At 35.4% G+C, this 26822-nt stretch overlaps 3 protein-coding genes across 3 annotated transcripts in view; all 3 read left to right on the forward strand.

Moving 5' to 3' along the window:
• The first annotated feature begins 119 nt into the window (after window positions 1-119).
• LOC143916771 (small integral membrane protein 8) lies at window positions 120-844 on the forward strand. Its single transcript, XM_077438017.1, has 2 exons — window positions 120-266; window positions 524-844. The coding sequence occupies exons 1-2, from the start codon at window positions 165-167 to the stop codon at window positions 677-679; spliced, it is 258 nt and encodes an 85-aa protein (XP_077294143.1). The 5' UTR covers window positions 120-164; the 3' UTR covers window positions 680-844.
• A 1668-nt stretch (window positions 845-2512) lies between these two features.
• Window positions 2513-8197, forward strand: botv (exostosin like glycosyltransferase 3). Its single transcript, XM_077438194.1, has 8 exons — window positions 2513-2784; window positions 2861-2986; window positions 3060-3212; window positions 3291-3658; window positions 4247-5893; window positions 5971-6247; window positions 7745-7849; window positions 7925-8197. Exons 1-8 carry the CDS (start codon window positions 2632-2634, stop codon window positions 8027-8029), a joined length of 2934 nt encoding a protein of 977 aa, XP_077294320.1. The 5' UTR covers window positions 2513-2631; the 3' UTR covers window positions 8030-8197.
• Window positions 8198-16557: 8360 nt separating this feature from the next.
• The window catches only part of Rim (Rab3 interacting molecule), a 70662-nt gene continuing 60397 nt past the window's right edge, over window positions 16558-26822 (forward strand). The window contains exon 1 of the mRNA XM_077438714.1: window positions 16558-16667. Within this exon, the coding sequence (XP_077294840.1) occupies window positions 16558-16667 (110 nt within the window). The remainder of the gene's footprint in view (window positions 16668-26822) is intronic.

A 26822-nucleotide genomic window follows, 5' to 3' on the forward strand; every position in this document is an offset into this window, starting at 1 on the left:
ATTTATAAGAATAAAAATGACGATAGGGACGCTGTGATTAAAAAATGAATTGATAGCTTTAAAGCTAAAGTATGAATTAAATATTTATGGCCGTGTTAGGTGATTTTACGGTCACTTTTACTACTATTGGTTTGACAGCTGGTGTCGTTTGTCAAAATAGACCGATGTCTGAAGAACAGAAACGACCAGCTCCAGGAGATGGAATCAGAACAATCAGAAGCACCAACCTTTTTAAGGCTGTTAATTTTGAACTCTACGTGAAGCCGGTATATATTTATCACTTAACATAATTATTTTATTCAAATATATTACGATCCTTTCATTGCGGTTGTTTCGATTTATTTTCATTCATTTAATTTACACTAACGTTTCACTAGACTGTACACATACAATTATACACATTTTAAATCTAAATAGTGAATAGTAATGATGGAGAAGTGCATTTCCATTATGTAAAATATTAGAAAATACATAACCTTGAAATATTATTACTAATGTTTTTTTTACTGTGGTTCTCTTTCAGAATATCGTAATCATGTCGGTTGGACTTACATGTTTTGGATTATGTCTCGGATACATAGCTTACATGAGGCAGAAGTACGAATCAATGGGATATTATTCTGCAATTACAAACGATGGAAATGAGCTCTTCGAGAAGAAAAAATCAAAGTGGGATTAATAGAACCTGGAATCTAAATTATGATTTAACTAGTGTAAAATTATTATAGGTGATATTAAATTATTGTAAATAAAAGCCATGAAACGTTACATAGGATTTTTTTCTTTTGAGAATATGACGATTTTAAATCATAAAATGTAATCGGCACTGAAATAAATACTTTTTAAAACATTTATGTTTTTTATCGGTACTTAATGGTTATATGGGCGCAACCTTACATCAACTGTATACACTTGCACTAACTCAAACAAATACACAGCAGTTAATGCATGGTCTCTAGGGTTCGGTGATTACTGGTCACAAAGTCACTAAAATCTCTATAACGAAACATCTGGCAGCCGAAAAGTCCATCATACTAACGAGGACTTGAGTGCCAAATATGGTGTATTCGCGATTTTCGTGGCAAATATTGTCTTTGTGACCACCGCAATGTGACGAATAGTCCAATTACCGGGCTCTAGATGTCGCAAACATTATTGCATTTTTTGAAAAATATTGATTTTTTTCAATTTTATTAGTATCACAGGATATTTTTAGATGTCATTGTGAGATACCAAAATTTCATTTTCATTGTGAAAAAACCAAAAAGGAACGCGCATCCGTGCGCTTACGGCAATGAAGTGGTTAAACAATTAAATATATTTAAAAGGTATTTGAAAAAAATTTGACTGCGTGCGGATCGAACATAGGACCGACACATTTCTTTTAATTTTTTTTTATTTAATAATTTTATGGGGGATGAACGAATGAGACGACTGGCATGTTAATGCACGTGTTTTATTTATGACAGCTGAAGGCAGAGTGAGTAGCCGCACTCCGAACCCAGCCGAGTTGGTCCCCACTCGCAGGAAGGTGACCAAACTCGACCATGTCGTATAGCGAGCCGCCACAATTTAATATGCCAACACCCATGCCATAATATTTCATCGGGTACAACATTAGTTATCATTATTGAGTATCTTTTCTCTTATAGATTGTGCTCCTGTTTACTACTGATTGATAGCAATATAGTAATTTATAATCAATCGGCATTAATATACTATTATTTTAATCCAAGTGGCCAACAACTATAATATTACCAACGACTGCAGAGTTTCCCTGTTTAATTGGTAATTGGATTATTCGTCACATTGCGGTGGTCACAAATACAATTTTTGCCATGAAAATCGCGAATACACAATATTTGGCACTCAAGTACTCGTCAGTATGATAGTTATCGTTAGTATGATGGACTTTTCGGCTGCCAGATGTTTCGTTATAGAGATTTTAATGGTAGCGTTAACACTAGCGGTCTCTACCGCGGTATTTGATAGATTTATGGGGGATGAACGAATGAGACGACTGGCATGTTGATGCACGTGTTTTATTTATGACAGCTGAAGGCAGAGTGAGTAGCCGCTCCCGAACCCAGCCGAGTTGGTCTCCACTCGCAGGAAGGTAACCAAACTCGACCATGTCGTATAGCGAGCCGCCACAGATTTATCAAATACCGCGTGTTCGAACGCTATTACTCATGCGTACGATCTGCGGTATTTGATAGATCTATCAAATACCGCGGTAGAGACCGCTAGTGTTAACGCTACCAATGACTTCGTGACGAGTGATTTGTGACCAGTAATCACCGAACCGTTTAATTACATATATAATTTTTTTTTGTTTGTTTATATATGAACTAAGATTAGGGTAAGTTAAGTTCAAATGAGCAACAATTATTGTATTGTCAACGACTGCAGTGTTTCCTTATTAAATTACCGAATGAATATATTTGTTTTTGTTTATACACGGGCTTAGGCCGTAACAAGTGTTGTTAAGTTAAGAGTCTCTGTAGCTGTCAGTGTTTGTCAGTGTGTGGCCGGCGGTGGCTGTCGAGGGTTGTGATGGGGCTGGTTACGGTTACGGTTACGGGGTGAGGAGGAGAGGCGGGTTGGCGGTAATATTCTGGTGCAGGCGAGATGTGTTCCCCCCCTCATGACGGTATGGCCGCGCCCTCCCTGCGAGAGGCCTTCTGCCAATGGATGTACCACATTAAGCTCTCCAGGATCATCTCGCTAGTACTACTCATACTGGTCTTCGTCACACTAGTCAACTATCACTACCTGCCCAAAGTTAGTATCTCTCTCTCTCAAATATCCAATATACATATGTACTTCGTTCTTTGCATACAATCCCGTTTCTATCCAGGTGGAATCCAACACACCAAACGCAGACATTCACCTGACCAGAAATAAGCTCGAGGCCTTTGAAGATTTTTCATCGCTGACCGCTGCCGATTTGAAGTTGAGGATCGAAGAGATGTCGCGAATCAAGGTGATGAACAGTTCATCACTAAACGCTTCGTACAAATAAGTATGCGGCTGATTTTAAGTGTGTTTTTTTTTAGAGATCCGTTTCTACAGAGTTACGCGATTTGGAAGCAAAACGGCAACGCTTGCAACAAGAGCTCAGCACTCAAGGGACGAAGATTGAAGTTTTAAAGTCGGAACTGTCGCGGTATCAAACCGAACTGGAACGGTTGAAGATTAGTGTCGAACAAGTAATATGATTTTCTCAATTTGTTATGTATAATATAGTATTACTTAATAGTCATATTTCATTTTTAATTTCCTTTCAGGCGCAAGTTGCACAAAATGAAGCGATACAAAGAAATACTCCCGCTTTGGCTCCACCGAAGCAAATCTTATCCAGAAACATTCCTGCGATTCTTCCGTCGATTTCGACAATGTCGTCTAGACATTGTCGCATGTTTTCTTGCTTCGATCATTCTCGTTGTTCTCTCACGTCTGGATTTCCAGTGTATTTGTACGATCCCGATGTTTCGTCTGTGGTTTACGATACGTTTGACGTAGACGGGTTTTTGAAGACTACCATCAAACAAACTTTGGGCTACAATGCGCATTTGACGAGGAATCCCAAGGAGGCTTGCGTTTTTATAGTATTGGTCGGAGAAGCTTTGCCTAGTCGACCTTTAGAAAATGGACGGTAAATAAATACACACACATACATAGACCATTTAAAATATTTCACTTAACCGTTTGCCCGCGGCCGTCTTCTATGGAAGCTTTGCGCGACGAGTCTGTAGCGCAGCTGTCTTCCATAGAATTTCTGAACTTTGCACGGGATTTTGAGCCTTATATGCGCCTATTTCAACTGTTTTAAGGTTCAAAATTGGTTGAATATATTACTGAGAGTTGAATGCCATCTATTCAATTTGCTTAAAATGAATATATACCAGTCAAAATTAGTTTTTTGTAGAACCATACTGAAACCTCGTTTATGTGACGTCACGTCTGTTAAACAATACGTCTCAATTGTATGAAGAATGATTATTTGACAATTAAGCCAAAACTACGAGATATATTATGTATTTTATTGTTTAAAATAATACTTTGTGTTAATGAACATATCTGGTTACTTGAGTAAATATTAAAATCTGTATTTAACTTGATTGCCAAATTCGCGCAAAAGGTGCCGCGTACAGGGCTTGTTCGCTATATTTATTGCCGCGGGCAAAGGGTTAATAATGTTCAAAATATTGTTTTTCATGTATGAACTAATTTTTATTTTCAGATACCATCAATCGATTACAATCGATACTGAAGAGGACGACAAAGACTTCCACAACAAAAGCTCGGGTGTCGTTAAACCGAAATATAAATCGCCTCTTAATGTAACAACATTAGAAAAACTACCATACTGGGGAGGCGATGGACGCAATCATATATTGCTCAATCTCGCTAGACGAGATTTAGGAATCGGTTCTGGAAATATTTTCAACACATTAAACACTGGCAGGGCGATGTTGGTTCAGTCAACGTATCTACATGAACAGTTCCGACTCGGATTCGATTTGATCGTGCCTCCTATGCTGGGTCCACCAGGTGGAGACGTTTGGCACGAGTGTGCTCCGATGGTACCAGCCCGTCGCAAATATCTATTGTCGTTTCAGGGAGAAATGAAACCTACAGTGCAATCAAATTCGATACCGAACGACGTACCTCTTGATGCGTCGAAAAGTTACAATCAAAACTCCGACGATGACCTGGCTATGGATAACTTCGCCATATTTTATTTGAAGAGGATGTCAAAGATGAGTTCACACACGGGCGCTTTTTTCTTTCAATTTGAATGTATTCCAGCGACGGAACAAAAAACAATAGCACCGATTAGAGATTGGTCTCTTTGCGGCACCGATTCTTCGAGGCGGAACATACTGCGCGAGTCTACTTATGTGTTGATCTTTGCACCGGGGAATCAAGAGTATGTAACGACAACGCTTTTACAAGCTAGATTATTCGAAGGTTTGAGATCTGGATCCATACCGGTTATTTTGGGAGGTGATCAAGTTTTGCTGCCGTATTCTGAAGTCGTCGATTGGAAAAAGTGTGCTATATTCTTACCGAAAGCCCGAGTCACTGAATTGCACTTCTTCTTAAGGGCTATACCTGATGCTGATCTCTTAAGTTTACGTCGCCAAGGCAGAATGGTTTGGGAGAAGTATTTAAGTTCGGTTCAAACTACCGTCGATACTATAATAGCCATTGTGAGGAATCGTTTAAATATACCTCCGAAAGCTATTGAATCGGTGAGAGCCGTTTCTGTGTTCAATTCTTCGTTTGTACCTTTAAGGGTAGATCCTGTGATATCGGAGACGGAACCGGAAGAGTCGTTGGGACCGATTGAAGCACCATACGCTAGTCCGGCATTTAAACGGAACTATACTTTGATGTTGACGCAAGGATATGAGATTTGGAACGATTGGGGAGATCCGTTCAGTTTGTACGCTCAACTGCCTTTCGATGTAGTTTTACCGTCCGATGCCAAGTTTATAGGGTCCGAGCACGGATTTAGACCGATCGGAAAGGGTGCTGGAGGTGCGGGAAAGGAATTCTGTGAAGCTTTAGGTGGAAATCAACCAAGGGAACAGTTTACAATTGTTATGTTGACGTACGAAAGAGAGAAGGTTTTGCTCAATAGTATAGCGATGCTTTACGGATTGCCCTATTTGAATAAAGTGGTCGTCGTTTGGAACAGTCCGAAGCCGCCTGCTGAAGAACTTCAATGGCCCGATATTGGTGTGCCCGTCATCGTAGTAAAAGCAATGCGGAATTCGTTGAACAATAGATTCTTACCATACGATATAATAGAGACGGAAGCAGTTCTTTCAATGGACGATGATGCACATTTACGTCACGATGAAATTATGTTCGGTTTCAGGTATATTACATATATTATATATTATGTATAAAATAATTGAAATATTATTGCAATATTAAATTTAAATTTTATTTCAGGGTTTGGCGCGAGCATCGAGATAGAGTAGTTGGTTTTCCGGGTCGTTTTCATGCTTGGGATTTAAACTACAATAATGGCTGGTTGTACAATTCGAACTATAGCTGCGAATTGAGCATGGTGTTGACGGGTGCCGCTTTCATTCATAAGTACTATACGTATCTGTATTGGAACTGGTTGCCGCAAGCCATCCGAGACAAAGTCGACGAGTATATGAACTGCGAAGACATCGCAATGAATTTCCTCGTTTCTCATATAACCAGAAAACCGCCCGTCAAGGTAAATGCATTATAGATACAAATTTAAAATGTCTACCATTCGTATAATATTTTAGTTGGCAAAATTTTGGTGCCACTTTAGTATGCGATCTACCTTCTCGTTTTTACTTTAATATGCAGTCTCAGTTCTCGCGTGTGACAGGGAGACTGAATAATACCGACCCTAGCAACCTAATCTTAAACGAATAGGGCCAACGCTAACTTAACCTAACCTAACCTAACCTGACCTGACCCTTTAATAAATAGGTGTTGGCTGCTATGACATGTTTTTTTTGTGAAAATATTGATGAAATAAAAGCAAAAAAAATCATATCTTACACCAGGGGTCATACTATACCTTGGATATACATATGTGACTCCAGTTCGATTGTTTCCTATCAGAGTTTGCCAATTTATCTGATTTCATTTTTGAAACCTATCCCGTTTCTCCAAAAATTTGAGTCTCTAGCATCACGAATTTTTTGGTTTTTTTTACAAGCCTCTTCTATATTTCCCTTCGCTCTTTCGTCTGACAACATTTTGGTTTTGATATCCTACATTCTTCCGATCGTTTTGAAACTTGTCATTTTGTTTACGGTGTCACGACAAATCGTGACATGTATACAGTGTCACGACATATCGCTCACGGACCTTTCAATCAACGACGTTACGCGCACGACATTTCACTCACGCGACAAATCGCTCATAGACATTACACTCACAGATTAATCACTCATGGGACAAATCGCTCACGCGACATTACTCTCACGGAATTATTAAAATAAGTACAAAAACGTTATTTTTTTACACAAGAAATATTCCAAAACGCAATTGAACCTATCGTGATGAATTAACACACTATCTTATCACAGATAAATAAATAAAATACATACAAACCAGTTTAATCTCAAATTATTGGATGATGAATTGAACATATGTATATTAACTACAAAAACATAATATTATATAGTCCCGTTGATTATTTTACATATAAAGTAATTTATAATTAGCACCAATTAAAAAAATAATTGTAAATGAACGAAAATCCTTATTAATACGAATAATTAAAAAATTCTTATAATAAACTCTGTAATTTGTGAATAAATTGGAATTAAACTGGTTTGTACATATTTTATTTATTTATCTGTGATAGGATAGTGTGTTAATTCGTCGCGATACGTTCAATTGAGTTTTGGAATAATTCTTGTGTAAAAAAATAGTGGTTTTGTACGTTATTTGAATAATTCCGTGAGCGTACTATCGCGTGAGTGATTTATCCCGTGAGCGATTTGTCGCGTGAGTGATTTATCTGCGAGCGTAATTTCCGTGAGCGAGTGAGTGTAATTTCGTGCGCGTAACGTCATTGAGTGAAAGGTCCGTGAGCGATTTGTCGCGAAACCATGTATAAAATAAAAAAACAAAATATTCATGTTTAAATCTATAGAGATATATTTCGTGTATAAATTTATAGAGATACATGTTGCTAAATCTTCAATGGTATTTTTTTTTTGTTAATTAGGTGACGTCTCGTTGGACTTTCCGCTGCCCAGGCTGTCCTGTATCACTTTCTGAAGATGAAACTCATTTCAACGAGCGTCACAAGTGTATAAACTTCTTTAGTCAGGTATGTCATTGCAAATAAAATACCAACTGTATTATTAAGTATTCGTTTATTACTGACCTCCTTGTTCGTTTTCAGGTATTCGGATATATGCCGCTATTGAATACCCAGTATAGAGCAGATTCGATACTTTTCAAGACTCGAATACCACACGATAAGCAGAAATGCTTCAAATTCATATAAACATTATTATATACATATATCGACTCATTCAGCTGTGTAGTATGTAATACGACTTGCATAGTTTAATTTTATCAAATGCATTTACAATATAAATACTCGTACGTTATTATTACGTTGGATTCATGTAGCTTTATCGGCCATATTGGCGAAATATTATACAATAATACTACATGTGTGTATATTCTACAGAGTTCACGTTGTGAGCAGTTTATTTAATTTTTAATGTAAATATATATATATATATATATATATATATATATATATATATATATATATATATATATATATATATATATATATATATATATTTTAAAATGACTCATATAAAAGACAACGCGTTACGTTTACGTTTGTTCGGTCGTTATATTTTAAGAATTATTGTTTTCGTGTCTCAAATAAGTTACCTTTTGTGCCATCTTGTTTTTAATGCAATAATCGTTGTACGGCAATACTGTGACAGTACGTCTTCAATACCAGGCCTGCTCTTAGTTGATGTGTGCCGAATCGGCCTCACACTAACGGCTAATAAACCTCAGTCGGTGTATCGTGATGAAATGATCAAAAAAATTCCAGTTGTGTATTTATCATGCTTATTTGATAAGAGTACGGGTTTGAAGTGAGACATGAAATTTTCGTTTTCATTTCGAATCAAAAATTATGTTAGTTTTCTAGTACAAATTCGATCAATTATTTTCACTTTCCTTTAAGTTTTTATTTATCTGACATATCTTAGAGTCTGTCGACCTGATAGTATTCATGAAACGTTTGACGTTCGGCAATAGTACGAATTAGTACGTGCTTGAGATTAGCACAATTTAGTGTATGTATATTTAAAAGTTATGATTATATATCGGTGATGCAATTTATAATATACGTATTTGTACACATTGTAGTGTATGTAACTTGAATCTGTTTAAATTATTTGTCTATGTACCCAAATAATACATAATAGGAGTCAATTATCATAAAATATTGGCGTAAGTACTTCTTTTTAGTTATATAATACATAAATATATATATATATATATATATATATATATATATATATATATATATATATATATATATATATATATGTACGTGTTTAGCTCCAATGCAAAGCATTTTGACTTTTGTTATTTATACAACCAATGATATTTCTTCCACAAACATAGATTTTTATTAATGTATACAGCAAGTCCTTTGCCCATATTCACTTTATTGATGCGTTTTTACAATATTGAAATGTTTAAAGATTGGCGAATGTATATTAGATCGTAAAAAACTGTACAGTTGGACCAAAGTAAAGGCACATTCTGAGTTTGTATTCTATTTTTACAACGTTTTAGATTATTTAGTGAGAAACTTGTCTCTTCCATATTGTAATATACATTCATTGTACGATAACCCAAATAATATTACAGTATTTTGTATACTTTATAATCATTATCTTGTCATATTTTTCGCCCAATATTTTTTATTGATTTATATATATATATATATACATATATATTTTTTGCTCATAAATACATATGTAAGTATAATTTTAAGCTATATATGAACAATTGAACATGTTATGATAATAAAAATTACTCATATATAAACATGTGACTGAATTAGTAAAATTATTTCTAGGGAATTTGTACATACTGTTAAGGCTTTTACCATATTGATGATGATGATGATGATGTGAATTGAAAGTGACTATTATTTATCATTTTTAATTCGATTGCAAATGTGTTGAGTAGTCGTCTTATTATAAGTGTATGTTTATGATATTTGTAAATATCAATATGTATCTGGTTGATTTTAATAACCATTTATTAATTTTTATTTTATTTTATCACAAATTGTTGATGAATTTCGGCCATTTTATGTTCGATGAAGAATTATGCGTTTTATCTGTAATGTATGAATTTGGAAATAAAATGAATTTTTTATACATATACATATGTATGTATATTAATTATCGAATGTACAAAGAGTTTAATTTCAAATCTATTCCATTTTCGTTATAACTGTATTATTTATTTTACTCAAAATTAACAATTTCTGTATTTCGGCCTCAATATGTATCGCATTTCTATATGGAGTAAAAATGTTATTCGAAATATTATATATGAAGGTAAAAATTCTTTTCATTGATTTTTTTTAATATCTTTGCACCGAATGAACGAGTATTTAAGTACACAAGGTAATACTTATAATTTGAGGTTATACTAAAAAAAAATGGTAGTGCGTTAGATATTTTTTCTTAATTTGAAAGTACTGGTGTAATTTTTAACAAATAACTACTAAACTGTAAATAGGAGAGAGACCAAAGAAGTACCGATGTAAGTATAGCTATAGCAGAATGTCGTTAGAATGCAGAATTCTAAGCTTCTATGCATACTAAGCTTTAATCACGTTAAAATTATACACATACATATATAAAAACAGACACGATGTTTGTATGTTTGTATAAAAAAAAAAAAAAATTTAGAATAACTAAAAGTAATAATAATTTAGTAAACATTATAATCGTGCCGAGGAGACGTAGAGAAGCGGGGAAGTGGGGACCTGAGTTTCCGACATGTGCTCCTGATTTTGAGCATTTGCGTTGGAATGGGTGACGTCAGCGTCAGATGCGCTGCGTGGGAGCGTACACACATCCACGAAGACACATACACATTAATTTATCATTTCGAAGCGGGTGGGTTTCGAGCGCTCATTAAACGGGTAGCTTTTAATGAGCGCTCGAATTTTTACTATTAATACGTGCGCGCAACTATCAATTACCTTACAATTATTATTACCTATCAATTATTTATATAACATATAACTTTTTTAATTCGTGTATCGATTCCTTTCCGAAGCCACCACTAGTTAAATATGTATGTACATAATAATGTGCATATCGATGACTAGGTGCACAAATATTTATATCGAAAGTTTTTAGATGCTGGAATAATTCAGGTTTTTCCTTTCAAGGTAATTTATGAATACCACATAAATTACCTTGAAAGGAAAAACCTAAATTATTCCAGCATCAAATCAGAAACTCAAAAATGGACATACAATATCTGTGCACCAAGCCATCGATATGCACATTAAGGCCTGTCCATACCAGTGGCGTAGCGTGAATTCCAGGCGCCCCCCCGCAAAATATTTTAAGGCGCCCCCCCCCCCCCCATATATTCATATTATTTCCTTACAGCAAAATAACTTTCTAAATTAATAATTCATACCTTTTTTACGTAGAAAAACTTTTTTCTGGACTCATTGGCAAACACGACTATTTTGTTAAAATTTAATACTAATCATTGCTAATACTTTAAGACGATGCTGTGACATAGTTGACCTTAAGTAATTTTTAATAAGTTTCAACTTGTGAACGAGCGCTCAGTAGTGGCTACACTTACCGGAAGCGTGAGGAACGAGATGATTTAAATGACGAATTTACATTATAAAAATTACAAATGAAAAGCTTTGCCTTTGAACGGAAATCAAGTATCTGATCAGGCAATGATTTGTCAAAATCATTGACATATTAGTTGGCTAGAGACATAGCTTCATGATATACATATGTACATATTTGTAAATCGTCATCTGATAATTGTTTTGCAGGAAAGCGAACTTAACAATGTTTAAATAACGTGATACGAACCTTCATTTGCACTTAGGTTACGTTTAGTGCCTCATTAAAAATAGTTCAAAATTTATTTTAATAGATCCTGGAATCGTATATCATGACTGAGTTCATCGAAATGCTTTTAGATTAAATTTTGGCTTCAACCCTAATATTGTTGAAATTGTTATGAATCCTTCAAATTTATTTCTAAAATTACTGATCTCGCAATATGCATCAGTGCTCAGTGTAATCATAGACTGAGCACTGATATCATCAGCGTTTTTTGATTGAAGGAACTTTGAAACAAAGTTGAGAAACCGAAGAATTTTTCAAGAAGCACGAGTAGGAGAATAAATTCGAAACTTTCCATTTTCTTTTTTTGTCACTTTTCTTTTGATTGTTCATCATTTCTTTTACTTTTTAAAATTATTTCTGTAAGAAATTTTAAAACATCTGTACATACATATATGTACCTACATATATATCGAAGTGCATTAATAGAGTCTAATCTGGACGACCAACAAGCAGTGCATAATCTGTTTAAAGTAACTGATGATGAATTTTCCTTAACCGCTTAGCTGCCCAAAGCGCCTTAAGGCGCAAACAGCCGTATCTATTATACGCTCAGCGCGTCGGCTGGGCGTCTAAGCGGTTAAAAACTTCCCACCTGTTAATGTTGACAGTTAAAAATTTATAAATTTTTACGTTTTTACGCCTCATATGATTTTATTTTATTGTTTTAACAAAAATATATACAAGAATAAGAGAGAATTGTCAGCTATATGTAAATACAATAAAACGAGATTCAAATAGGTTTAAAAATAACAGAGGTTTTTAAAAAAATTATTGCAAAGAAATTACAGAGCAAATTAAATAATCTGCAAAAAAGGCACGCCACTTTGGGGCGCCCCCCCCCCCGCATTGCGGGGTCTGCGAGCGCGGTAGTTACGCCACTGGTTCATACCTATCCAGCACGAACCGGCAGCAGCAGGTATCCCGCAAGTGCGGACAGTATTCTTTGGTACATTATATATGGTCGCAGTCATACTCATTCACGCGTCCATATAAAATATACTGTAACGTAGAAAAGAGTTCGGGGATTATACGCCGCGTAAAGTGTATTCGGAAGTGAACAATGGAGACCCTCGGATTAAGCCGAGCGGCATCTCCCACTAGTTCCCAGAATCTGGACGAAAGACTACGTGTCTAAACAATGGAGAAACAAACGGATCAGGGAAGCTGTAGTGAGTGGCTTGCCCTTCATAAGGAGGTACTTAGGCCATATCAGATCATTCTGGAACGAGCGCTGGCTACGTGTGGACCTCCTGAATCATCCAATAAATGCTGTGAAGCGACTTTGACCTTTTATTTGGATCCTCCACCCACCCCACGCAACAGTACCAAATAATACTGTCCGTACTTGCAGGATACTTGCTGCTGCCGGTTCGTGATGAATATGTATGAACAGACGTTTACGCGCTTAACAACATTCATTTTCAGTTAAGGGCAGACGACATATTAAAACACAGTCGTTCATTCAGCATATTTTCCCCCTATTCTAATTTTATCAAAAATACCGTAAATGGGCGAAGATTTGATGCTTATCCTAGTCTTAAACTACGTTCTAAGCTTTTCGAGCATATGTATGCATGCGTATTGTCAATGTTTATGGCACGATCTCCTGCATTCTTACATTTATAATATTTCTGATGATTATAATATTTATTTTTTGAAATATCCAAACTTGTCCATGGAAAAAAACATACATATTCCGATTTCCTTCTCCTTCCGTTTTCAGATATTATTAATAGTATTACCTCTAAAGGAAGACTATAAGGAATTCAAAGATTTTATTTACATTGTATGTAGGCAAAGCCGTCTCGTGGATTTTGTGCCTGTGTGAAAAAATTCAAATACACGATAAAATAAAAAATAAAAATGCACTATACGATACAAAAAGAAATGCAGTACATAATAAAAATAAAAAAAATATATAAAGGAGAGTAGTAAAATTTGTAAAATTATAAAAACTAAAAATAAATTGAAAATTACAAAAGCTTCTACCTTTTGGTAAAATGGATTCTACTTATTTAAGGCGAAAACATGACGGCTTATGAGTGTTTGTATGTATTAATATTTCTAGTAATTTAAAAAAAAATTAAAGTAATTTTCGAAATATTATAGCTGCCTTTTCTTTTATGGCGCTTGTGTGTGCCAAACACTAAGAGCCGTCCCTGTACATATGTAGGTGCTTCAATATCAAGACAAGGAGGATGCCAATCAGAAATTCGCAAAAGAATGGGTATGATAAAATCAGCGATGATCAGTCTGAAATATGGAGAAGAGATATGGAAAAACTGTTATATGTATATAATGAGAAAAACGAAAATCCGTCTGGTGTCATATCTGATCCACATTGCATGTGGAGTCGAGACATGGACGCTTAAAAAGAAAGGGAGGGACATTCGGATATCTTCAATATGGCGCTGAAAGCGTAATGTTGCGTAAGACATTCAAATGTCTCCATCCTGAAAGAGTTGGCAATGTTGACAGCTTCGAGAAGCTGATGGTCGCTGGAATACTAGAGAGTAGGCAAGCGAGAGGACCTTCTCCCACAAGATAGTCAGATCAAATCAAAGAACTGGCAGGATCGTCCCTAAACACCTGCATTCAACATGGCACAGGACTGTGAGAAGCGAATTTTTGTATACAATATATACATTGCTTAATTCTCTCTGTTTTTGTCACACAGCCTTATTTACGTGTGCGCGAGCAGGAGACCAGGCTGTTCATTGATAATTTTTATATACAGTGACGTTACTAGAAAAAGTGGGCCCGTATGCAAACGTTAGCAAAAGGCCCTTTATTTAGTATTTTTTTATTATTAAAATTAAATTAATATTGAAATAACATAATTAAATGTTTTCTTCCTAGCCTTCAAAGTCTCAAAATTCCGCAATTACCTATACCTATCTTTCAAATACATTTTATTTTAGCATCATTTTTATATATCACTACTACATAGTGCTACCCAGCTTCGCTCGGTTAATGGGAATGAAATGAAAACCACGAAAAAATCTTCATTTGTTTTTTTTATTAAATTTATATATCTAAAAAAATACATTTAAGGACCGACCAATCCAAACGTCTTTGACCAATCCAGCCAATCAGAAACGAATTACAGACGTTTTATATTTAACCAGCCAGCAGCATAGCTCGGACGTTAAGCTTCTGCTTACCGTCAAGAAGGTGCCAGGTTCAATCCCTGAATGAAAATGAATTTTTCAGAGTATGCTGTTAGTCAGACCTGGATTTGTGACTCCAGGTTGATCGTTTCCTATCAGAGTTTGCCAATTTTCTCTGATTTCATTGTTGAAACGGTTTCCGGAAAAAAAAATTGGCTAAAAATCCTTCCTACCTACTATGTCACCACTATTTGAAATTTGATTGATGTACAATAAAAATGTATGTACAATTCATAGATGTCTCGTTAATTTGCGAGTTTTTTCAGTGTCTCGCAATTCAACAACTTATAATAAAAATGCTGCATTTGTATTTGTAATTGGCCAGGAAGGTGCATTGGGATTTACCTGTAAGGCCTTCCTGGTATATATGTATGTAAGAATAAAATAAAATAAAAATAAAATAAAAAATATAAGATTGCAGACAATCAAATAATACTGTAACGGAAAACTATTAAATATCGTGAGAAGGAGTACAAAATCGTGAAAATTCAGCGCGCAATATGTTGTGTATCATATTTGAAGTATAAACTTTTGATTAGTATTTGAATAATTGTCTAGTATTTTTATTTAAAAACCTTTTGGGCCCCCAAATATAAAAGGCCTGCATGCACCGCATGCCCGTGTGGCATGGTAGCTAGGCGCCTGGTTTTATATATAACATATCTGATAATTAACTTTGTATCGTTGTTCGGCATTGAGCAAAACGAGAAAAAGATTACCTCCGAAGTTTTCCATTAATTTTCAAAAGTCCGGAATTTCAAAAATAAAGGGCGGGTCACCTTTATGCCCCACACTTGCTTCGCAAGTGGATGTAGTACTGCAGTACAGCACCCTTGCTTCGCAGTGGGTGTAGTTATACATGAAACGCACACGATTTCTTCATATGAAAATAAATTAAATAAAAAAAAAGTTTTTTTTTGAAAACTTAATTTTACAAGAAAATGAAAAAGAAATTTTCCTAGTATTTAGAAGTGAGCAGGGGGAGGATTAATCGAGGGACTTGTGGATCGGACAAGGGCGTATTAGGGGGGTGCGTGGTCTGGTAGTGCGGCGGGGTCCGGGGCGCATGTGCAGGTGGGGTTGGTTTCCCCGCCCCCGCCTTCCCCCGCCCCCGGCCTCCGCCCCCGCCGCAATCAATACGCGGGCTGTCGCTGACGTCACGGCGCGCGCTCGCCGCCATTGGCCGCCGGATGAACGCAAACGCATATCCCTGGCGCGCGCGTGTGCCCACATTCGCATACCACATCCACATCCACATCCACATCCACATCCAAAACTGCCGCTAGACAGCCACTATACCACACTATACTGCATACGACACGTATATATGTATAAGTGTAGTAGATAGGTCGGGTGTACGAGTATATCGCATCGCACGGGCATAGGGAGTGGTGCACGTCTACGGGCACAGGGAGTAAAGGGGTAAAGGGGTACAGGGGTAAAGGGGTAAAGGGAACCCCGCGGTCACCGCCGGGAAACGATGGTGTGCGTTTCGTCCCGGTGGCGGTGGCAGTCTTCCGTGGCAGTGCCAGTGCTGGTGGCAGCGACTTCGACCGTAGCAGCGACAGTGGCAGCGGAAGTGGCAGCGGAAGTGGGCGGGGGCGTAGGCGTAGGCGTCGGTGGAGGGCGGAAGTGTATGTGAGCGGGGCGCAGTGCGGGGGTGCGGGGTGCGGGGGGCGCCGCCGCCCTCTACCATGGCCGACATGCCCGACCTCTCGCACCTCACCGAAGAGGAGCGCGCCATCATCGAGTCCGTCATGCTGCGCCAGAAGCAGGAGGAGCAGCGCGAGAACGAAATCATGAGGTATCTATCGCATCTCGACTACCTCAACATCTCAACATCTCAACATCTCATTACCACCTCTCCGACTGTCCCCCTTCTAACCTCTCCAAACTACTCTTACACCAATTGGAATCATCCATTTCGATTCATTTTTTTAAATGAATTTCATTTGTTTTTTTTTTTCATATGAATTTTTTCCACTGAAAATATTTAATTGTTTTATTCTCATTTCAAATATTTAATAATCTTCTTTACAACATTGAAAATTGCCTGTGATAAAATTCTATGAAAACCTTTGTTTTTAATTAAATTTTTAAATTCATATTTTGCAAACAGTGGTTAATTTTCAATTTGTGGAAAATTTTATTTTTATTTTTATAATACTATATATTATTGTAAACGCCTCTCAAGTTACAAGAATATTCAATTGTGTTTGAATTACATTTGATATTATGTATGATATATGAGTCAATATATGCCAAATTGACAAGGCAACCGCGTGGAAAACTCTGATTTTCCCGTACAGGCTTGTTAAATTTTGAAACTTTTATGTATTTATCTAATTTTTAAACTTATAATTTATTATTAAGCGCTTAAATTTTTATATTTTTATGTTTCCTTGTTCGGAAAAATCAAAGTTTTCCATGATATATTTCCAATGTGTAGAACGAAAAAGTATTGGTTGTCATTTTGCTCTCAGTGTGAGGTTGAATCTATGTAAATTGGAATGAAAACGATATTTAATTGCATTAAATAATATATTCAATCTTTTCTATTTAATAGAAAGAATTCTGAAGATTTTATCATTCAGTATGGAAATCGCCTTTTTTCTATTGTTTTGCTCTGGTTTATTTTTAGCTCGATCTTGAATGAATATTTCACAAATCAAAATGCGTATTTATAGTCACGTATCTTTTGAATAACGATTCACAGGCGTTTGAGATCCCTAATAGCATATTCTAGGGGTCTTTGACCTAGCATACATTCAGTATATGTATAATATATGAAACTCTAAACTTACCTTGTGAGAATTTTCCTGAAGTCGACATCAAAACTACTACAAGCCTTTTGCTAGGTTTACCCACAACTGATCAATTTACCGATTCGTAGAAACCTTCCAAAAATATCGATTCTTACAGCTAATGCTAAGAGGCTTGTCTAGTTGTAAGACGGTTTGTTTTCACTAATCAGGTTTAGTGGTAATTGACAAAATCAATTTGCTATGTTTTATAACTAATCTGCATATTTCTAAATACATTCTCTAATTTTTACTAAAATCATATTAGATCGATACTAGAATTATGGAAAGTTACTATGGTGCTGAAATTCTTATATACATATATTGCACAATATTTATATGTATTGCATTGCTTGTGTGATACTAAACTTAACAACCATAGTTAAATCGATACCGTCTGAAGACGTATGAAGAGAAACATAACGATAATTACATTAATGTATTCAAATTGTATTATGATAGTAGAGACATCCCTTCTGTGTATTATTTAAGACAAGAATCCTCAACCTGTGGTTTGTAAAAGGCTCAAACGATGCATAATCAGCAATTAGTACACAGATATCAAATTAACAAAAGGTTGCATTAAGTTACAAAATATTGTTGAATTCATTTAGTTACAATTTTTTTATCTTCTATTAAGATTTTATGTATCCTTGACTCATTATTTTTTTACGAAAAAGTTCATACAATTTAAATAATTTTAAAAATAGGGCATAATAAAATTACTTAACAAAATAGTAGGAAAAATGGTTTCAATTAAAAACAATTGAGTTTTTGTTCAACTTTCAAATTTTAATAAGTTCGTAAAAAAGGAATGAGGTACGAATTGTGAATAGTAAAAAAAACTTAGTAACATACTGTAGCTTTCTTTTGATTCTGAAAGAGGTCATTGAACTAAAAAAAAATATGTCAAAAATCTTATAGTAAACTAGTGGTGCTACCCGGCTTCGCTCGGTCCCACTTTTGATGATTTAACACGGACATAATAAAAGTTGCTTGCAATGAAAATGCAGTCAAAAAGAAAATAGTAATAATACCATCGCCCCATGCCAAAATTTATTTGAATCGAAAAAATAACAACCGACCAATCACAAACATCTTTAACTTATCCAGCCAATCAGACACCACTTTGACTACAGCCAATCAGAAACGAATTACAGACGCCGGTTCGGTTGCATATAATAGATACATATTATTTAATCATAATTTTTGAATTGATATTGATTTTAGGCAACGACATACACATATAATATGTACATTCATATTCTGTTTTAGAAAGATAAAAAACTTTGACAAGCTTAGCTATTGCACAACATGTCTATTCGGACAAATTGTAAAACGTGGAAAACGAACACGTGTTTGTCTATTGTTTCACATTTCTTAAGAATTTCCATAACTCACTTTTCTTTTGAGAGAAAATTTTCTTCAACCAAACGGAATATCGCCTTGACCTTCAACTATTGTTTTTCTTGCCTCTGAAACAAATAAATCCCATAAGGCTTCCCAGCAACAGAAGCACACTCGCCGATAGATGTGGGTCAACCGGAAAAATGACAATTAAAAAAATCATACATCACTTTCACAACATCCTGTTGTTCCCCCTCGTATCTGTGTATATCTAAATTGCACAATAAATATATCCCCTCTTTTGCTGCCATGCATAATATTTTTCAGCTGGCGGCATACTTTTCGTGCTGAAAGCTTTCGTGCACCCTTTCTATATTGAAAATTCTACGTCGAACCCTCGAGATAAGATAATTTCGGCTTACATAATAACTTGGTATCGTGTATTGAAATTACAAACTTATCACGCGCGTGGGACGAGGTCGATACTCTTTTTTTTTCACCCCACCACCCACCCTGTCTGCTCTGAAAACTGCTCTATTTGCGAAAAACAAAGAGCAGATCCAAAATACATGTACTTTTGGTACCGTAATGTTATCGATTCGATGCGCCCACACTGTCCGACCGGGTCGTTTTAATACAGAGGGACTTCTTCTGTCTTCAGATGAAATTCCACAGAGAACTGTGTGAATATTTGCACTCGCGTCATCGCCTTTATTATTATTTTTTATTGTTATTAACGTTCCCGCAATATCCGACATTTTCGAATACTTTCGTGTAGGATCTGATGTGGCATTTTTGGCATATGGCGCCGTCAACATGCCTAAGCGTCAGCGGTCACATCTCTTTGCTGGCCATTTTGTCAATAACTGTCAAAATATGACGATTAATAAATGTCGTGGCTGTTTCCACTGACGAGAAATTCACCAGACTATCATATGATTGTCGTAGCGTGTCTCGCTACGGCGAATTTCGCGGGTAGAGAGCCATTTGTGAGTGGGTAAACAGCTGATCATTCATACCTGACGGAATTACACCTACACACTGATCAATATGGGAATGACGTACAGCGACATTAATATTATATTGTAGATCAACAATGTGTACATGATTACGTCACTATGCATGTAAACGTGCGCGATATCAATCAGCTGTTGATTCAAGTCTGATTGCAGCAAGGTTTTATTTAGAATCATAAAAAGTACGAATACACATATGTATGCACGACGTGTTAGACTCTTGCAAAAAGCGAGCAAGTTGTCTTATGATGTTTTACAGTATGGGAATCGTTGCAGTTGTTGGTTGGTGTGTAATTATTAGTCACTTATTTAAAAATAATTCAAAAATAATTATTTCCAATTATAATTAATAAGCGGTTATACAATGAAGGTATCTGAGAATTTCTCTTTCATATTTAATATCAAATTGAAATTTACTTGTCTGTGGGTTTTCTTTCATGTGATGGCAATTATTTTTGAATTTGGGTGAAGCCAATTATTAGTAAGTAAACATGTGCGTCATCAATCAGCTGTCGTTTCAAATGCGATTATGACATGTTTTTATAATATTTATGTTGAATCATGAGAAAAGTTTGGTAATTTTGATACTTATTTGTCAATCAAAGTACGACTCTTAAGTGGAATCCTATCTCAAACATTCATATACAGGATATTCGGGTATAAAACTGTAAAGTAGGTACGTCCCAGATATATTCCTACTCAAGCTTATCAGATACCTAATCACCGGTCACTGGAGATGCAAACGAAGAGTCAACCATCAGCTGGTGAATTAGTTGTCGTTGAAAGACAAATTATATATTTTTTTTATTACACTAATTAAAAAAATTGTCCGTCGCCAATTTTTTGAATTACGTTAAACCATTTTCAATGTATTAACGTAATTCAAAAAAAAATCAGCACTTTATATTAAACATTTTCGTATTTAACTTAAAATTGAAAAGGTTTGCAAACTTAAGACACATTGTAAGGAGGCCGCGATACCGAAAATGTTGCCAAAATCTTCGGATAAAACTAGATAAAATAAAGGGAGATCTCGCTCAATATCACGTATGCATCGGTCGTTTTGGTAGTTTTTAGCCATGGTTTTCGACAAATATAGGTATTTATTTTCGGTATTATCGAAGGCTTATTTTCGATCAAATACTACCGGTATTGATAATTTCGATATTGCAATCCTTAGTTGCATTCCAAAGCGTAAGCCGAGTTTTTAAGCATCATTAAGAGGGCTGGACACCAGCGCCTTGTCCATACAAACGTATTACACTTCTCCCTTCCTCAATTATGACACTAGAGAAATTAATTTTTGATATGCTATAGATATCCACCATTGGGATGCATCTATTGTTTTATTTTTTTGATTAGTTATTTTTTATAGGAGCTAGGAGCCGCCAAACATCTATAAAATCGCCTCTTTTTTACACCCACGAAAAGAGTCCAGCGTGCTTATTTAACGGTCGATTTAAAAAAAAATACGCACATAGTTGCACAGAAAATATCTTTCTCATACCGATGATGAATTTTTTTTTTAAATTGGCCCAGTTTTGGAGGAGAAAATAGGAGAATACGAAACCTCGATTTTGTCGATTTAAAATACGTATTATCTGGTCGAAGCGCAACTGTCGCATTCACTCAATATATATAGTGATATATATTGTCACATTCACTCAATATATACATTCACTCAATATATATATCGAAGAAAGGAACGGCAACAAAATTAAGATTTCAGGTATACAGCCCTCTTAACAATAATATCTTTTTCATTATATGTCAGAGAAGCAAATGTCCTTTTAGTACATTTTTAACAACGGCGATAATTATTAATAACGGCGATAAATCCACTTGCATTGTTACTTTGGCTATCTAAAAATATATTTGACTTAAAAAAAAATTCGCACACAGATGCATAGAAAATATCTTTCTCATACCCATGATGAAATTTTTTTAAAAATTGGTCCAATTTAGGAGGATAAAATTGGAGAATACGAAACCTCGATTTTGTCGATTTAAAATACGTATTATCTGGTCGAAGCGCAACTGTCGCATTCATTCAATATATATTAGACCGGTGTGATGCTTTGGGGCAACCTGTCAGGTCACACCGGTCATTTTATTGTTGTTGTTATTATTTTAAAATAATAATAAATAAATATATATTGATATACATATATTGTCGCATTCACTCAATATATACATTCACTCAATATATATGTATATCGAAGAAAGGAACGGCAACAAAATTAAGTTTTCGGGTGTACAGCCCTCTTAAGATGTTTACGACTGTAAAGTCCTCCAACTGCATCTGAAGAACTGATACAATCATTCTCCTCCTCTCGTCCCCTTCACTAATTTACCCGAACCTACCCAAAAGTTGCACAGTACATTCAGTTTTTGAATACAATTGAAACTATTACATAATTCAATACGTTCCACCCCGGCTGTTTGGAAGCTACGCCATAAAAAGCACCACTCGAACTATGAATTTCGAATCGAGAGCAAGGGGGGGGGAGGGTCGGTCCTCGTAATGAGGGTCTGCTGCAGCCGAATGCAGCTCAAAGTTTGCGTGGGTGTCATTTCGTAAATTGGAACCGGCTACAAAACGGTCACTAGACCCACTAGAGCACGTAACGATTCATTAGAGATCCGAGAGCTAGGAGGAGGAGGAGGAGGAGTAGGACCACTCGGCGTTTGTTCGAGTGGACATTTCAGAGTTCGACGAGATCGTAACGATGTCCAGATTTTCAACCCGAGACTTAATTTCAACTCCTTCCACGTCTAGTTTCTCGTCTTTGTTCTTCGGCTAGTGGAGAATCGATTGTGTCTGACCATGAATATGCTCACATTATGTCTCTAATCTCCCCCGTGTCGGTGAAACTTTGTGGGGCTTCTCCTTTGCGCCATGTTATTTATTTTATATTAATTTTTTTACCCCCTGTCATAATTCGGTCTCCGAGTGGTGTACATAATTCAATTGTCAATTATCCTTCGTCGGTCGTACTGTGCTATATATATATTTAGAAGAGGGTAATTATTTCGTTTTTGTTTTCGGTTACTACATTAGTGAGTCGTGCGATAGTCGTTGGCCGTTTAAATTGAAATAATACATCAACACCAATTGACGGTAAATTTATATGTCGTGGAAAAAAAATACTCCAAAACATTACAGGGGGATTTTTTTAAATCGAGATTCAAGTAAGCTTTTGGTTTTTTTATTGTTCAAATAAGATTCAAGGAATGTGTACCAATATAAAGGACTATTCTTATTAGTACAGCATTTACCGGCAATTGCACGTCACCAGCAAGTATTTAAAGTATTTTTTGGTACATTCTATGTACATATATGGACGCATGTGAATCCGTCAATGCGCATGCGGCAATGGAATATATGTGTCCAACGGGTTACGTGCAGTTGTCGGTACGTGCTGTGCTAATGTGAATAGAATTTCATCCTACATTTTGATTACTGTTTATATGAAGCTTTTTTCTACAATATTATAATAAATTATATTACATTATAAGATTTTTTCACGTGCCTACCAAATTTAAAATTATCCATATTTTATATTAGTGGTTCTCACGTTAAAGTTTACCGTGGTCACAGAATTGTCATCAACAGTCTTATAGAAATGTGGCGGCACTAAATTTTTCTTTGGTGTGAATTCAAATTAAGCTTTTTTTATTACTTTTTGAAGGTTTAAATTATTTTAGAATTCCGAAAATAAATAATTCCCCTTATTCGATATGTTTATTATGCTTATTCGATAGTAATTATGAAAGGAAAAGCATTAAATATCATTAACCGCTTAGCTGCCCAAAGCGCCTTAAGGCGCAAACAGCCGTATCAATTGTACGCCCAGCGCGTCGGCTGGGCGTCTAAGCGGTTAATTGTACATATGTACATTTAAGATATTTTAATATGTCAAATAAAAAGTAAATATTCACCATTTTATTCGAGCAATAGCGCAAATATTTAGTATGTATGTATGTTTGAATATATGAACTTAGCAATGCGTTGTGATTAGGCTTTGCAATTTAAATTTAAGTAAAATTTCACTCACCGGTTAGCGGTAAATAGTTTCTCCCATTATCGGTTTATACCGGTAAATGAAAAAATACGTGGTCTAGATGACTGCATGTGGTTAATTTTCTTAAAATCGGTAGCCTAGATTGAACAATAAATAACTAAAAATAAATCTCAGATGAATGTCATATAAATACAAAAAGATCAATACTCATAATTGAAACAACCGTCTGATAGCATTTATTACGACTTGGTTGGTCTGTGTTGCCACTCTTAAGCATGCATCAGTGTAGCCACTCTTACGAATGCATCAGTGGTACTACAAGGGAACTGTCAAACTGACAAAAGGCTCGCTATTTGCTACAACTTATTACAATGAGTTACTATTTCTATGTTACCGCTGTACAATACTTCAAAACCTATAGCAAAATTAGAGTTTACTGCCTTGCATATATTGTATTCACCCCGCTCAAAATTTGTAGTCATTTTGGACATTTAACACTGAAAATAAACAAATTCCAGACTACCTAATCCATAATAAACCATTTGCATCGATTTTTAATGCAATAATATGCATGTATATGTACTTAATAAATTAAATGCCTTTATATTTTATTTTATTGTTACAAATCAATATACACTCGCCATTACAGATTTGCTCCAATGCGACGGGTGTACGTTAACGAAATACAGAATACATAAACAATCAGAAATACAGTAATTCATACATATACAATCAGAATATATAGCATATAACAATTAATCAGAAATAATAGTCATAGAGACATCTTTGGATTATTTTTAGATTTTTTTTGTATACAATTTTTATACATATAATAAATACGAAATTATAGAGATGTCTATAGAGATATCTATAGATTTCAGATTACTGTGTATAATTATTACAAATTATACACAGGCAGATTTTTGTGACAACAGGATCAGATCTAATATCAATTTTCAGGAACCGTTTCAGCAATGATCAGATAAAATTGGCAAACTCTGATAGAGAAACGATCTATTTGGAGTCACAAAACCCCCAAATCTAACCAGCAGTGGCGAGGACTCGAACCTTTGACCTCAGTGGTGCTAAATATATACGCTACCACTAAGCCAAACTGCTGGCTGATATGTACCTACTTAAAAATTTATATATATAAAAATTAATGTCTGTGTGTGTCTCGAATAGGCTTCTAAACCACTGAACCGATTACAATGGAACTTTCAGAATTTGTTGTATGCATGTCCGGGAAGATTACTGTAAAAAAAAACGGGAAAAAACGGAAACGGAAACGGGAAAAACGGTAATGAGTGTCATTGCAATGCAATAATTTCAAATGTGTTCGCTGCTTGCATTTTTCCGACAAATGGGAACGGGAACGGGAATTGTATGCGTTATTGTGGCATTGAAAATAAAAACCTTGAGATGGCAAAATCGGAAAACCGGTAATACAATTTGTAATTGTGATTTAGATTTATCACTTTTTTCTTTAATTTTCAGTCCACAGAACTTCTAAAATATGTAAACACCTATTTGATGTGGTTACGTATTTATTTCGATCCTTTTGTCATGATAATGTATTGTGTAGATATATTTATATAGAAAAAAGCTTTTAAAAATAGACCAAATTTCATCGACAAAACGTTTGACAACAACGGTGGGACGGTTTGATAGAAAGGCGACGGTTACTTTCAGTGATTACTGTTTTTTTCTAGACACATCAGTAGATCTATATCACACATATGTATGTATGTCCATATACATATGTATAATAAAACTATGTATATATATATATATATATATATATATATATATATATATATATATATATATATATATATTCAAAACGTCTGTCATATAATTCATATACTTAGCTGACATAAAATGTCACAATATGTGACCTGAACTCGGTTGATAAAATTCTGTCTGTAGGGGACTGTTTATACAGACTGAAGAATTTTCCAGAAAAGAAAAGTGACACCTCGCGATACCCCTGGAATAAGCCGTGACGTGCGACCTTTTTCCTGGGGTAACGAAGCGAGAAAACTTTCAGTGTGACGACCGCGGTTGCGCCAAAATGTCGTTCACTACCGAGGATTTGGCGATGTGTCTTCTCCCGACTACCGCGATCGGGTAACTTTTCCCGGATTTAAATTCAACTTTTCCAGTTTTCTCAACTTTTTTTATTATCGTGGCCTATTATCAACGGTGAAAATGGCGTTTGAATCATCAAATGAGTTGGGAGGAGGGATTGAGGATTGATAAATAAAATTTAATAATCATATTAATTTATTTTGTATGACAATGCTTCTGGCTGAGACTCCCTCCCCTTCACTTGTTTATTTTATATTTGAATATGCTTTGCACTTTTGGATTAAAATTTAGTATAGCCAGTCTCAGTGACAATGTCTATGTGTATAGTATATTATGTATACGTAAAATGTACACATGCTATCGCATTCACCTCCCACTTGACCCGCGATGAGCAATTACATTTCGTTTCAGTTTCGAATTGCATTTTGGTCAAGAAATACAACATTGTTCGTGCGTATAGCGGTTGGTAGAATTTGACTTTGATTTTTTGTTAATTTTGAGTTCGTGTTTCGTATACATATTGAAATATTTACATTAATACATTTTTAATATAAAAAAGTAAGTTGTTGATATTATTCATAATTATTTATTATACATATGTAGGATTTGGTTGTCAGGAGAAATAGGCGGTAGACTAAAATAAGACACGTTGGGTGGTGTATAACATTGTTAACACAAC

This window comes from Arctopsyche grandis, chromosome 9 (assembly GCF_051622035.1).
Source record: "Arctopsyche grandis isolate Sample6627 chromosome 9, ASM5162203v2, whole genome shotgun sequence".
Lineage (NCBI taxonomy): Eukaryota > Metazoa > Arthropoda > Insecta > Trichoptera > Hydropsychidae > Arctopsyche > Arctopsyche grandis.